Source organism: Rhipicephalus sanguineus, chromosome 6, assembly GCF_013339695.2.
Source record: "Rhipicephalus sanguineus isolate Rsan-2018 chromosome 6, BIME_Rsan_1.4, whole genome shotgun sequence".
In the NCBI taxonomy this organism is placed as follows: Eukaryota; Metazoa; Arthropoda; class Arachnida; order Ixodida; family Ixodidae; genus Rhipicephalus; species Rhipicephalus sanguineus.
Genome location: NC_051181.1, coordinates 163,098,992 through 163,112,484, shown reverse-complemented (window position 1 = coordinate 163,112,484; position 13,493 = coordinate 163,098,992). Strand labels below are relative to the sequence as shown.

At 47.5% G+C, this 13,493-nt stretch overlaps 1 protein-coding gene across 1 annotated transcript in view; it reads left to right on the top strand.

The window, feature by feature from the left end:
• Positions 1 to 13,493, top strand: part of LOC119396963 (plexin-B) — a 203,955-nt gene that overhangs the window by 156,902 nt on the left and 33,560 nt on the right. Inside the window, exons 18-19 of the mRNA XM_049417291.1 lie at positions 186 to 291; positions 11,296 to 11,432. Coding sequence (XP_049273248.1) covers positions 186 to 291; positions 11,296 to 11,432 — 243 coding nt within the window. The remainder of the gene's footprint in view (positions 1 to 185; positions 292 to 11,295; positions 11,433 to 13,493) is intronic.

Genomic DNA, 13,493 nt, shown 5'->3' with positions numbered 1-13,493 from the left:
CATCCACATAAGGCTTTCGCCTTAAGAGATCTCGTACAATAACATAGCATACTTTATTTATTGAAACTGATACCAGCCTTTCTTATTAGACCCATCCTTTTGAGCAGAATATGGTTGCTGCAGAGATGGTGTGGATGCGATATTATGGCAGAAATCTGATATACGCGTCCGTTGCGTCATCACAGGGTTGTCTGCCGAACGCAACCAAGCCCCCATGGTGCACAAGCGACGTACGTGGTCATCGGGAATCGTGCCGGCATCACCAAGGCGCAGGAAAAGTTTCACTACAAGGTAAATAATTGATCGCGATGCATGGATTTATACTCAAGCGATTGCAGCACGACACACTTACCGCCCCGCTCGTCCGAAGTCGGCACATCAAGTGAAAAAAAAATGTCACACGAAGCTTTTCGCATTATTCCTTTGAGCCGAAAAAAATATTGCGACCTGAGCGAGAAGCTTGTTGCCAGCCAGGACATAGTGCGTGCCGACAATAATCAATAATACTGATTGATTGCCATGCAGCCATCGAGTCGGTGAAAAACCTCCTTATTCAAGCAACAAGTTTAGTTTATTTTTTTTTCTGCAGCTTTTATCCTGGTTTAAAAACAAACAACGAAAAAGAAAACAAACAAAGAACCAGCTGACTTTAATCGAAACAGTCGAAGCAACAAATAATCTTCGTACAGCCAACTTAGCGCACACAGTTCATCATGTTTGAGAGCTCGTTTTCTCCATAGGCCACTCTGTTATCGGCTCAGCCAAGCCAGCTCGCGCTCGGCGCGATGTCAGAACGAATATGCGGGCTCGGCTGTGGAGTTTCGGCAACGCTTCCACGCGCCCGTCGTCCGAAAGTTGTTTTACACAATGGCAGCTTTAATTCCCTGACGGGCGTCAGTCGGCCGCTGTATGGTAGATGGGCTAAATCCTTCTACGCTGAAAGGCGTCAGGCAAAATCCTCGGCTTCGTCGGGGATTATTTCTCCTTACTTATTCTTTGTCCACACATGCGTGTTCCGTCAGGCTATATGGATTGCAACAGCGTGTGCCTCAGGGAACTGTCCTTCGCATCATGTGCAGAATGGCCGATTAGTGCGGATTAAGCCTACCGCAACTTGTAGAAGGCAGCCCTAGTTCGCCAGAATTTAAAAAAGAAATCAAGCGCGATGTGACAACACAGGCGGCATTGCGAAATGCTGTCATACTACGGCTACGCATTCACGAGACGGGAGATTAGAAGACCGATCACCGACGTCACTTGACGCTTTACGAACGAACGTTATGAACACCGTATGCGAGGCCTTTTAATCCACTGCCGTCCCTCCTTGACTCAGTGACGCCTTCGAATAGACAGGGTATAAAAGCGCTCGTCATACTTCGACAGTGCTTTTTTTTTTTTAATGAACAGCGAGAGTAAAGAAATGTGCATCGAAAGAAAGCTATCGCGAAAGTAAGTTTGTCCAAACTGGATTTCAACGCCATTAGACGGACTTGGAGAAGGCTTCCGCTGTATATGCTCTCACTAATGAGATCTGAGCTTATCGCTCAGGCAAGGTGTGACAATGGGCGACGTTCTTTCGTCACTTCAATCTTCGCAGCTCGGTAGATAGATGTTGCTAATGACACCGGGCAGGCTTTCCTGCTAATTCACCAGAGATATTAGAGTGCGAAAAATAAAAAAAAAGAGGAAAGAACGAATGTAACTAGTAGCACCACCTGAAACCCAATAATAATGCACTAAAATGCACGTAAATGCTCATCTGCGCACAACACCTTTCTGCCTCGAAGAAGACAACCACTTGGCTCGAGCGAAAGCCCCTGTTCAAGGATCTTTCATCTCACTAAGGAAAAAAAAACACATGTGTGTGTTGTATACTGCGTCACCATCTCGCCTCGCATATAGGCGAGGCTCATAATAATAATAATAATAATAATAATAATAATAATAATAATAATAATAATAATAATAATAATAATAATAATAATAATAATAATAATAATAATAATAATAATAGTTGTGGTTTTAAGTACCAGAACCACGATGTGATTTTGAGGGACGTCGTAGTGAACGGCTCCGGAAATTTCGACCATCTGGTGTTGTCTAATGTGCACTTAAATATCAAAGCGCGGGACTCGAGCATTTCGTCTCCATTCAAATACGGCCGCCGTGGCCGGGTGTCGATCCCGCGACCTTGGGGTCTGCAGTCGAGAACCACAACCACTAGACCACCGTGGCGGGTCTATATAGGCGGGGCTCAAAGAAAACGTTAGCTCAGTGGTCTTAAGAAAATGGCAGACGTTGTTTGCTCTCCGCGAAATAAGCATATTTACCCATTCCGACGCATAATTGTTAGACTTTGGTGGTGCCAGATCTCACCTTTCGAGCACATGTATAACGCCGACTGCCCGTTTGCCGGCGTCCGCGTAGAGCGAGCTCGTCGGGTCGACCTTCGTCATACGCAGCCGGTATAGGTCTCCGTGCATACGGCCCGAATTCAATTCCCGCTGGCTCCGTACATTGCCTGTAGAGCGGGAGGAGGAGATCGGATTTGCATACATTTTAATTCGATGTGCCACGGCGGCTTGCTGCCGCCTCATTTTTATCTAGCGTGCGCTTTTGCTGAGGCGATTGCGCATGAGCCGAGCTACGGAGGCGCGCAAATTTGTGCGTATCTTCACTGGGGTGTGCAGTATATGTACGGAGGTAGACGCACGATTTCCTATTCTTTCTTTCTTTCTTTTTTTCTTTTTTTTGTGGGTGAGGAGGCGAATCCAATTTCGACAGCGAAGACAGCACGAAACAAACTTGTGCCTATGCGTTATTCAACGTCGTAGAGAATGTAATCTCCTGGAAGAAATAAAAACAGTAACATGAAGCGGAAAACGATGCACCGATGATGCCTTCCTTATCCTGCCCTCTTTTCTTTCACTCGCTTCATAATTTATTCCCGTTGGCATATAAGTTCTAGAATATATGGGACCACTAAATTTTTAATTCCCGTCGAAAGCATTAGAGAAGTACGGGATGAGAAAAATACGCAGGGCGGCAAAGGCGGCTCACGATGATTTTGTGATCTAAAGGGCTCCAGGAGACTGCCACTGCCTGTCTTGATGTTTCAAAACGAAACAAGATATAAAAGGCGCACTAGTAAAGATACCTTGCTGAAGGCGTCATGGTACGTCAGTACCGCTACCCTTTATTTCTAGAAATGTTTGCGTTGTGTTTCGGTGCCGCCGTTGCATTTGTGGGGCATTCGGCTGGCAAACACTTATTTGGCTATATATATTGCAGGCTTAGGCGGTTAGTTACACTGGAATTTTTATATATGTATATAGACCCTAGATTATCAAGATTCGCCTATCTTTTCATAAATAATTGTTGGACAGCGCCTAAAAAGAGAGCGCACAATAAAGCCAAGCAAAGTGGGCGGGGGAAAGACCGCCGTCTTAGCTCAATTGGTAGAGCATCTGATGCGTAATTCGAACGTTATGGTTTCGGTCCTCACCGAAGGGAAGTTGTTTCTAGTCCACTCTAATTTCTTTCCAATGATGGATGCCATAATTACTACACTACAGTTAAAAACTACAAATAATGTCCCCTATGTTTTCATTCGCTTCATTGCACGTTGGCTCTATTGCGCTGTGTCCGACAGACAAACGAACCCCTCAATCCATTTCCTTTCTTTAGTTCATAAATAATAGTGGAAGACAAAATCTGGTGTAAGCCCTATAGATATTATTAGCGAAAACACGCGCTAGTAATAATTGTACTATTCTGGGAGAATAATAAATGGTACCAAAACCTTTATTTTATGCATTTATGAAGGCGTTCATATTTAATTCATTGCACGAACCAGCACCAAACGGCATATACTGCGAAGGTTCCTACCTAAGAAAAATGCGGGAAGTTTGCACTAAGTCGCCCAAAGCTTGGCACAGCGAAGCACGGGCCCGTCGCCGCTCGTACTCCCCGTAGACCGTCACGTCTAGCCTCGAGATGCGCGGTTTCCTCCTCGGGAGTACGCACTTTCTTAGGACGCCCCACGGTTGTCTCGGCAAGATCGGGCGCAGCCAGGCTACGCCCTGTAGAGCGGACGTTTCGCGCGATGTCTCCGTCGGTGGGAGTGGCTTAGCTGCTGCGCATGCGCGCCTGGGCCAGATGGTGCGGTGTCTGGTCGCGATGCTTGCTTCATCTTTCCTTTTATCTTATTTTCTCCCTCTTTCCTTGATCTTCTGTCATTCTCTCTTTTGCATTTCTTTCTCTCTATTTCTCTCTTTCTCATTCTTTGTGCTAAATTTTTTTCTCTCTCTCTCCTCCTCCTTTTCCTCCTCCTCACACTCACTTCCCTTTACCACCCCCTTGCTGTACTATAATATGCAAAGCTACGCTATGCTCTTCTCGCGTGCCTGGATAGCCGAGCGGTTAGGACGCTAGCCTTCGGATCGAGGGTACGTGGTTTCGAATCCCGCCTCGTGCAGAATTTTTTTGTGGCAAGAATTTTTCTCTTTCTTTTTCTTTATATATTTTCTTCTTTCTCTCTATCTGTTTCTCTTTCCCCTCTCTCTCTCTCTCTGTACTCGTTCTCTCACCCATCAGGGCTATTACAGGCCACGCTGGAGCGGTGAGTAGTGGGATTTGCCCAAATTCTGTGTCACATACCCGTTAACGATTGTGATAGTTTCCTGCAACACCACTGCCGCCTTATGGTTTGACCATCAGCTTCGCTGTTAAGAGCATGCATGTTATGCAGCAAGATGTTTGATCTTGAGTTAATGAAGCTGCCACAGAATGGTCAGCCTCTTTATATAGTGGGGGTGCTATCACCCCTTGTACAGTAGTTTTCGCCCAAGGCGCCCGCGGTCGCAGTTGCCGTAGTTAGCCTCGCCGCCGAGCGAGAGATGGCGCTGTGCTCGCGCGGTGGCGCCGGTGGCGCCGCCTTACGGGGACCGAGGTTACGCGGGCACATAAGGAAGAGCTTTTTCTCTCTTTTGGGGTTGGCAGCCTTCGTGGACGGTCATCTCTCGCGCGGGCTCCACGGGTCGATTCCGCGGCTCTGTCCCACGGACTCATGCGGGAAGTCGAACGTCCGCGACGCCGCATTTGCGGCACGTGTTACGCAGTTTGTTTGTTGCATTGGCATTATATTGAGTTATTTGCCATGTTATTGTAGCTATATGTTAGACTGGCTGTCGAGCTGGCCGTCATGTAAAAGCTGTTAATAAATGTCCACGTGTCCGTTGTATGACGGCGTGCACTGCGTCCGTTTGTTTCGGAGCGGCTTTCTCTCGTAACCCCGCTATGTATTCCCAATTGCCAGCCGAACGAAATGAATACAGACACAATTAAAATAATCACGCGCATAAACGACGTCCGGCCGCCGTGTATCTATTTTTGGGTTCGCAAGAACCAAATATTAAGCAAATTGTTAAGAAGCAAGAAGCAAATTGTTAAGTACCTAGCTGCTTTGTTCTACTATACAGTGGTTCCTACGGATATATCGAGGTAAACGGTGCGTCAGCTACTTAATTTGTCTGCGATATGGAACAAAAACTGAGGGGATCAATAAATGTGTTGGAGTGAAATGAAACAAATAAACAACACATCGCAACGGAACGTTCAAAAAGTCCTTTCCTACGGTACAACCTGAATAATTCACAGATATTGAGGCCCTTATATAATGGCGCAAAATTCCTTCCTGGGTGGAACTAAATAGATGGTATGGCCCAGCACATACTTCAGATCAAATCAGTTCTATACTGCAAAGGGCATAAACTCGATCACCACTTTATACATAACTGTATATAAATAATTATCATAAGTGATTAACTGTTTACTAAAAAGCCTTTCGAGGATAATCAGGATAATGTATATGGCTAGAAAAGAATTGCTGACCACAAAAGTATTTAGCATTTTGTATGTGTACTTGCGCAAGCTTCGCTTTTTTTTTTTTTTTTTGTCACTGACATCCTTTTTTCCTCGGCGTACTTTGAGCTCTCAAGGAAAGCAAGGTGAGCGTTTTCAGTTTGACGACCGCAGCAACAGGCTTCTGTAGTGACGCTGCGCTTCTTGTACAGCAAACTATTTGCATAGTCGAATTCGTACAGTCGTTTCAAGTCGAAGCTTATGCACCTACGTGTAGAGACGTATTTTGTGCATGCAATATGGCGTTTTTATCCTCGTATACCACGACTACTGAGCGCCGGAATCAGTAAACGCTACCACTTACGAAACAGTAAAACACCACAAGTCCCCATAAGTGTACACGTAATATCTGCATAAACTTCATTCGTGAATAAATGCTAGCCTGACCTGCATAGCGCTGCCTGTTTTAGGCTAAGCTTACCACCGGTATCAGTTTCAGTAACACAAATATAGCAACAACGTCGGGGGAGTCAGGAAGCACTAACAGCAGCAGCATGACCTGAAGACTCGCAGACTATTCCACAAAATGAAGGAATGAGTCTTGCACACCACTGCACAAAGTTATACGCATACGGAGCAGCAGACGGGAGCCGCGCACTCCATCGTCTGTGATCTTCGCGGCTACGCAGCGCGAAGAGCTCGAAACACAACATTATGTGCGCCCCGTTTCAACCAAAGCACGACCGAAGATACACCGTATAGCCACAGATCTCCTCACGCATGAGCGGCTTCCGCTATGCTTCGGCAGTAATAAAAAAAAAATGCGAGCGAGAAAGTAAGAAAGAAATTCTCATCAACCCCGCCTTCTCGTCTATGTACAGCAACGTTTCCCTACCGAGCGATCAAGGGGCGTTCCCATAGAAACTCTGTGCCTCGTTCTGCGGGTTCGGAGGTTGCAGGACGTTGCCGAGGCCGGTAGCGGGAGCAAAGAGGAAAAAGCTGGGAAGGGGGGGGGGGGGTGCGCAGGGGGATCTTCTGGGGTTTCGGGGGCGGGGGTCCGCCGGAGGCTTAACTCTCCGCGGAAGCCAGTGTGCCCAAGGGATCTGCGGCAACGAGCTCGAGATGAGCGACGCTGGGAGAACGAGCCGCGGAACGCGCGGCCATGATAAATGGCTCATTAATTGTTCCTGTCACGAAGCGCGCAGAGCGAGAGGAAACTTGCTTCCCTGACGCCGCCACGAGGAGGTTGCTTTTCACGTGCCGCACGTGGCGTCGTTGCTACAGAGGAACGAATCACTGGCACGAAGCTATGCAAAAATAATCAAATGGCGCACGCACGATATCTTATCCTCGCACCAGTGAGCGTTGCTCGTTTCGTTACGCCATGATGAGAGTTCTCGAAGGTCGCCGTACATATATTGGGGAGAATGGTATGCGTTGCCAGGCACGTCTGTCCTCATCTCGCCACGCTCAGCGCCGTAACGTTTTCCTGGCTTATTTGTTTTGTGCATTGCCTACTATGCTGCATGGTCGGTGTGGCGCAACTAATCTACTTCAATAATTTTCTGTTTCTTTCGTTAAGTGGTGGTAACGCTGCTCAGCCTACGCTATCGCTGCAGCGAATCAAGTTCATAAAGAAATGGAACTGAGAGAATGGAATTGTCACATTATATCAGGATTTAAGTTCTGGTCGGGATTATTAAAGGAGAGAGCAGAGGCGTCAGTTACAGGGGACGGGGTGAACAGAGGTCGCTTCGTATCTGTATCTCTCGAAAAGTTGTGTTTCTTATACAGAATAATATTTTCAATGAAGTGAACATTAGGTAAAACTGGTCGAGCCTATCGACCCATGCTCCAACCAAGCGTAAGCTGCAGTGAGATGACGGGTCATCACTCCACCGAATTCTCGCAGTAAGTAAAGGGGTAGCATGTACAACGCCCTGTTTGCCGTTGGAATGAAAATCATATGAGCAATGAATAAAGAACGGCGGGACGCGTGATGGAAGGGCCATATAAAAGTTCCATAGAGGCGCTGGAAGACACTGGTTGCCTCACATCTCTCGGGGTCTATTGTGCACGCGCAAACCTATTTGTCTAGACTCGACAGCAAATAACTGACTCCATCATTCACTGCGCGCGCCATCGGTCATTCGGAGCATCACCCAACGTCCGCCCGAGACCAGTCATGGTCCATGGTCCTCATTTTGCTTCACCTTTAATATTCCTTTTCGCGTGACGCTGTGGCCCCATAGAAATGTGTCGTAGGAAAGATAAGCTAGAATGTAGTAAAAAATTCTAAAAAAAAGGACACGAATTAATGCAAAAAGCTGTTTCCATAATTTCTCTCGACGCGAAGGCGAAAAACTGCGGGAGTAATCAACGCATGGTCTCAGCACCAACCATTATCTCGATCGCCGGCCAAGTTCTCAGGCAGCCGACCGCGATGGCCAGGAGCGCATCAAACATGCCGGCGATGAAAACCGGCGTGCCTCAGCGTAGCGCATACCGTACACGCCCTGTCATCGGCATATCACAGGCTCCGTTGCCCTCCCGCCCCTCTAGGGCGCCAGAGAGCAGCTACGAGGTAAAGTTCGAAAGCAGAGTGAACGGGACAAGCAAAACTCTAGACCCAGCGATTTATTTTTATTTATTATAAACATTATTACTAAGGTTGTGGAAGGCCGCATCACAAGTTGTGCCCGGGGATGTGGAAGAAAGGAAAGAAAGCGCAGTGGATGCTCGACGTGGTGCCGTGCTCTCATTGCCGAAGCACTGCCGCCATTTCCCTTCTATTGGGATCCTTTCTTCCTCCATACGGAGCGGTAATAATAAGCTCTGCTCCCTCACTGGAGCCAGCGGAATGGCTAACTCATTCGCGAGAGCGAGCGGAGGAAGAAAAGGAACGATCCATCTAGGTCGTCATCCGTCATCCACGCCTGGGATTCGAGCGAACGCCCCATTGGCACACGCCCCACGCGAAATAAGGCGCCTGCGGCCGGCAGGCAATGAAAGAGAAAATGCTAAAATTCCTCTCTTCGACTCCCACCCTTTTTTTAACGCTTTGTTTCGCTTCCTAGGTGTACACCGATGCTGCAGTTCCACCTTGGGTAGGGACGTACGCTGCTCGCTGATGGTCGCTGAGCTTCAGTATAGATTAGAACAGAAAGCCGCTCCGACATATCTGATCTACCGCTTCCTTTGCTGTCGGACTGTTTCGATACGTCCTTCAGAGCACGGATTCCTTTGTGCTTGGCGCTATATGGCATATGGCATGAGCTGTCTTTTGGCCGCATACAGCGCAGGTCAGGGAAGGTTGATTTCGATCACGGGTGAATCCAAGTGACTCTGGCACACTGAGAAACGAATGGAAAGATCGTAACTACGGCTTTACCTGCGTGTCTACGTACAGTTTCGTATGTCTGATACTCAATTTTACTTGAAAGCATGTTTGAATTTCCCTCGTATTGATCCTGAATCATCCAGGGCTTGTTGCACATTCCGGTGCAACCCTATGAGCTGCAGAATGAAGCAAGGTAGCACTGTCGACTGCGCCGGTCCCATGTTGCCGAAAGCCCTAGCATGATTTTCAAAGGTGCCGTGGAGGCTCTTTCTTCACATCGCTTGTGCCACGCGTGCATTGAAGCCTTGTTCCATTATCGACCGGCCCGTGGGGCGCCAGGGTCGCGTCCAACGGGGAGCCGCAACGGTGCCAACGAGCGCAGAAAAGGTGCCGACTGGAGCGCACGCTTCGCCGGCCCATTGTCGAGCACCGCGCTATGCACACTCCTCCGTCAGCGCGCCGCGTGAACGTGGTATCGGCGGAAGCAGCAGTGCTGTAGGGAATGACGCTGCATTCCTGGAAACTGGCGCCTCCTAATAAGTACCTGCAATAACTGACACTACTTGTTTCATCTGTTAGCGAAACTCAAACGCCACGACGAAAGGCACTGTTACATCGAGAGAGAGCCATGCTGGGAGATATTGAATTTACGGTGCACCCTTAAAAAAAGTACTATCTATCTATCTAAATAACTTTATTTGGTCCTGAGGAGGCGATGGCCCCCTACAGGGCCTCGTCTGCGAGCCGCGCCCACGACGGGACTGCAATATTAATCAAGTTGTGATAATATTTTGGTCAAGTTGTGATAATATTATGAAGCCCTTAAATATCGCGTTGTATATCTACGAATAATCGGCTCTCTCCATTCTATTAGCGAAATGAGCGTTCAGTAACGCGTGTCACTCGCAAATCTTGCTTCCTTGAAATTAACTTCTAGTTCAAGTAAAACACACACAATAATAGATTCTGAAAGACTTGTTTCAATCCAGATATCGTTATCTCTAGAGCTGTAAGGGACTATGTGCAGAATTGTCATGCATTTTTTTTCGTCGCGTAGCGAAAACTCTTGCCACTGAAGGCAAAATAACGAGCAGTGAATGCACGTATCGGCAACGCTATCTTACAGCGCGCATATTTTTACTGATCACCGGCATAGAAACATACAGCTGTATCATGCAGTTCCAGTGCGTCAGGCATTCGTTTTCGTGAGCGACGCGCGCTCCGAGGTAAAAAAGCAACCCCCTGCGTTTCGACACGACGCTGGAACTCGTTAATGCTGCCTCACCAGGCGTGAATACGGCCTCGTTAGCAATCGGAGAGCTGCTTCACGCATTCAGAACGTGTGTGTCGCGGAGCGCTCTTCCTTCCCGCTGCGCTCTCCCTGACAGTGCCTTTGTTGTGTACCGACCCGAACAGTGGCAATAAAAACAAACGCGAACAACTGTACCAGCCGTTTGAGCTGTTTAAAGCCCAACCAATGCTAACAGTCGCAATCTCAATATGTCTGTCCCTCGATGATGAAGTGAACCGCGATTTTCAACTTTTGTGACTATTAATTCGCAATAAATTTGTGTTCGTGGACATCAGAACTGCCATGCATGCTTCGCATTGAGAATAAGCAAAGGCGTTATGCAAATTTTGTGCCAGCATTCAACCGTATGCTTTCTGCGACGCGACTCGATGGGGGAAGGTAAACCATAGCATAGACATGTAATAGTATAGTATAGCAAGGAGGTTGAAAAGGGAAGTGAGGGTGAGGAGGAGGGGATAGGACACCACTGTATCACAAATGACGGTTGCCTTTCCCGCCATAGATGCCGAGCAGGCTGCACGTTTGGGACGCCAGCGTTGCCGAAGGGCAAGCGAAGCACTGCTCCGCACTACCTACAGCTTTCACGCTGAGTGAAACTGCGTAATCTTTTTTTTTTTTTCATTCCGCCCACCTTTTGCTTCGTTGAGAAAAAGTTTTCACTAACATTGTGGTTACCACATGCTTGCAGGTTGGAAAGTTCAATGCTTTCTATATTCGCGGTTTCTAATTAACACTTGTTAGAAAACACTCTATGAAGCATTCGCAATGCTGTTCTTCACAGCCAGTGGAGCTGACCGGAGTGCAGCCCCGCGTGGGACCCCAGTCGGGCGGCACTCGTCTGTACCTGAATGGAACCAATCTGAACGTCGGCAGTCACGTCAGCGTTTACCTGGACGACATCGTATGCCACGTCGAAAGGTAAGCGTTAACACTGAACAAATTTCGCGCATTGGCTGTTGACGTGCTGCGAGAACACTTACTGTAACCATTGGTAGAAATAAAGGGCGCGCGAGACAAGCAAACCGCGAGGGTTCATGCTGCACTCAGTGAGGACGATATCTTACCTGCGGCGCTTGTGAGCACAATATTACAGCACTGGTATTCTTTCATGGCACTCTAGGAACGATGACCATTTCAATCCTACATAGTACTTCGACTCCGTCAAGCTACAGCATCATGACAACTACTGCTGGAACATATGCCACTCACATCCAGCAGCCGTCATGCAGCACACTGTGTCTTTCCTCGCAGCGGCGACGACATCCGGTATTTAGGATGATGAGCGAACGCAGCCAGATAACATCGCATGTCATGCCGCATCCCAGCAGCGGCCGAACGAATCGGCCTTTTGTGATCATCCAGTTAGCAGATTTCCTTTGTTTTTCGCGCTGCCGGTTTTAGGCTACATCCGCGCACTTCCTTCTGCGGCGATAAAAGGGTCGTCACAGCGGCGGTTCATTCACCACATTTTGTGATCCGTCACGGATTCGGCCCTCCAGATAAGCAGTGGAGTTGATTAGCACGTGGATTTTAATACCGGGCATAGCGGCTGCATTTCGACGGGCGCGAAATGCAAGGTCGCCCTAGCACTTATATTTATGTGCACGTTGAAGAACTCCAGGTGGTCACAATTAATCAGGAGCCCCCCACTACTCCGTGCCTCATAGCCATACCATGGTGCTTGCACGGAACACTCTCAAATTAAAATTTTGCATGTATTCCGGCAGCATTTGCTGGCCTTTTTCTTTTCTATGTAGCCATTCTGAGTCGACGTAGTTTCATCGCGCAACGCTTTGGCATACGCCCAGTTAACACAGAACGGAAGAACAGAAAAATATGTCGAACGTAAGTCCCAATGATATATATTTTCTTATATTGCTGTTGCAGATAAGGTGCGTATCTTTTTTCTTTCCCAGCTTACGCTAACGCTGGTAAGAATCTTTTTGATTGTTAGACTTTTTTTCCAGAGGCGCCATTACCCTTACGCGCTTCGCCTCCTCAGCTTTTTCTTATTCATTGCTTGAGAAGGTTGTCTGTGGAGAATCCATTTCGTGTCTAGGTCCCGCGGTGACCAGGATATTTTACCACTTCGGTGTATGGCAGAACAATGAATTACACAGTTATTGTGCCGGAACCATGCTGCTAGTCTTTCGTTCTTCAATGTGCAGCAATGGAGAATGCAGTGCATACTTAGTTCTCTAGCTTTATCATATACAGGAAAGCTGCAAGTCAAAATAAGAATTCATTCTCAAAAAAAGGGAGGGAGCGCAAATATGGACACAAGAACGAAGTGACGAGACCAAGAACGCAGATCAACAACTGAAGAGTATTAAAAAAAGAAGAAAAAAACAACTGAAGAGGCGCGCAACGGAACACAAAATGACTGATAGCTTTAACGCACAAGTTACGCGTCTTTTAGATGTAGGTTATCCTCGTGTTGCAGTGGCCACTGTAGCTGAACGTTTGAAGAAGTCCGTTATGTTAAGTCCGAGCATGGTTGCAGAAAGCGATAGGAAAAAGCGTGTCGTAGGTATACCGGACCTTCATTGCGTATCTCACAGGCTAATGAAAATGGGAAGTAGCTACGGCGTCAATGTTGTTTTCACGGCTGCCACTAAGCTAGGTAAGATTTGTGTCGCTGTGCAGAGAAAGAATGATCGAGTAAAAGATAAGAAGCGGACCGATATTTGTTTCGTAAAACACACCAAAAAATTCACTGATTGCCATACAAGTGTGGCGTATAAGGTCCCTTTCAGCTGCAGCTGCTTCTACGTAGGACAGACGGGTCGCTGCATTAAACAGAGATTATTGGAACATAAAAGGTCGCTAACCGGAGGCGCACCTTCTAATCTATCTTTACATTGTCGAGATTGTAAGTGCACGCCAGAATTCGATGAATGCGCAGTTATGTACCGGCATAGGAATGAAGAAACGCGCCTGATGATTGAGGCATGGCATATCGAGAATAGTGGTAGCGCA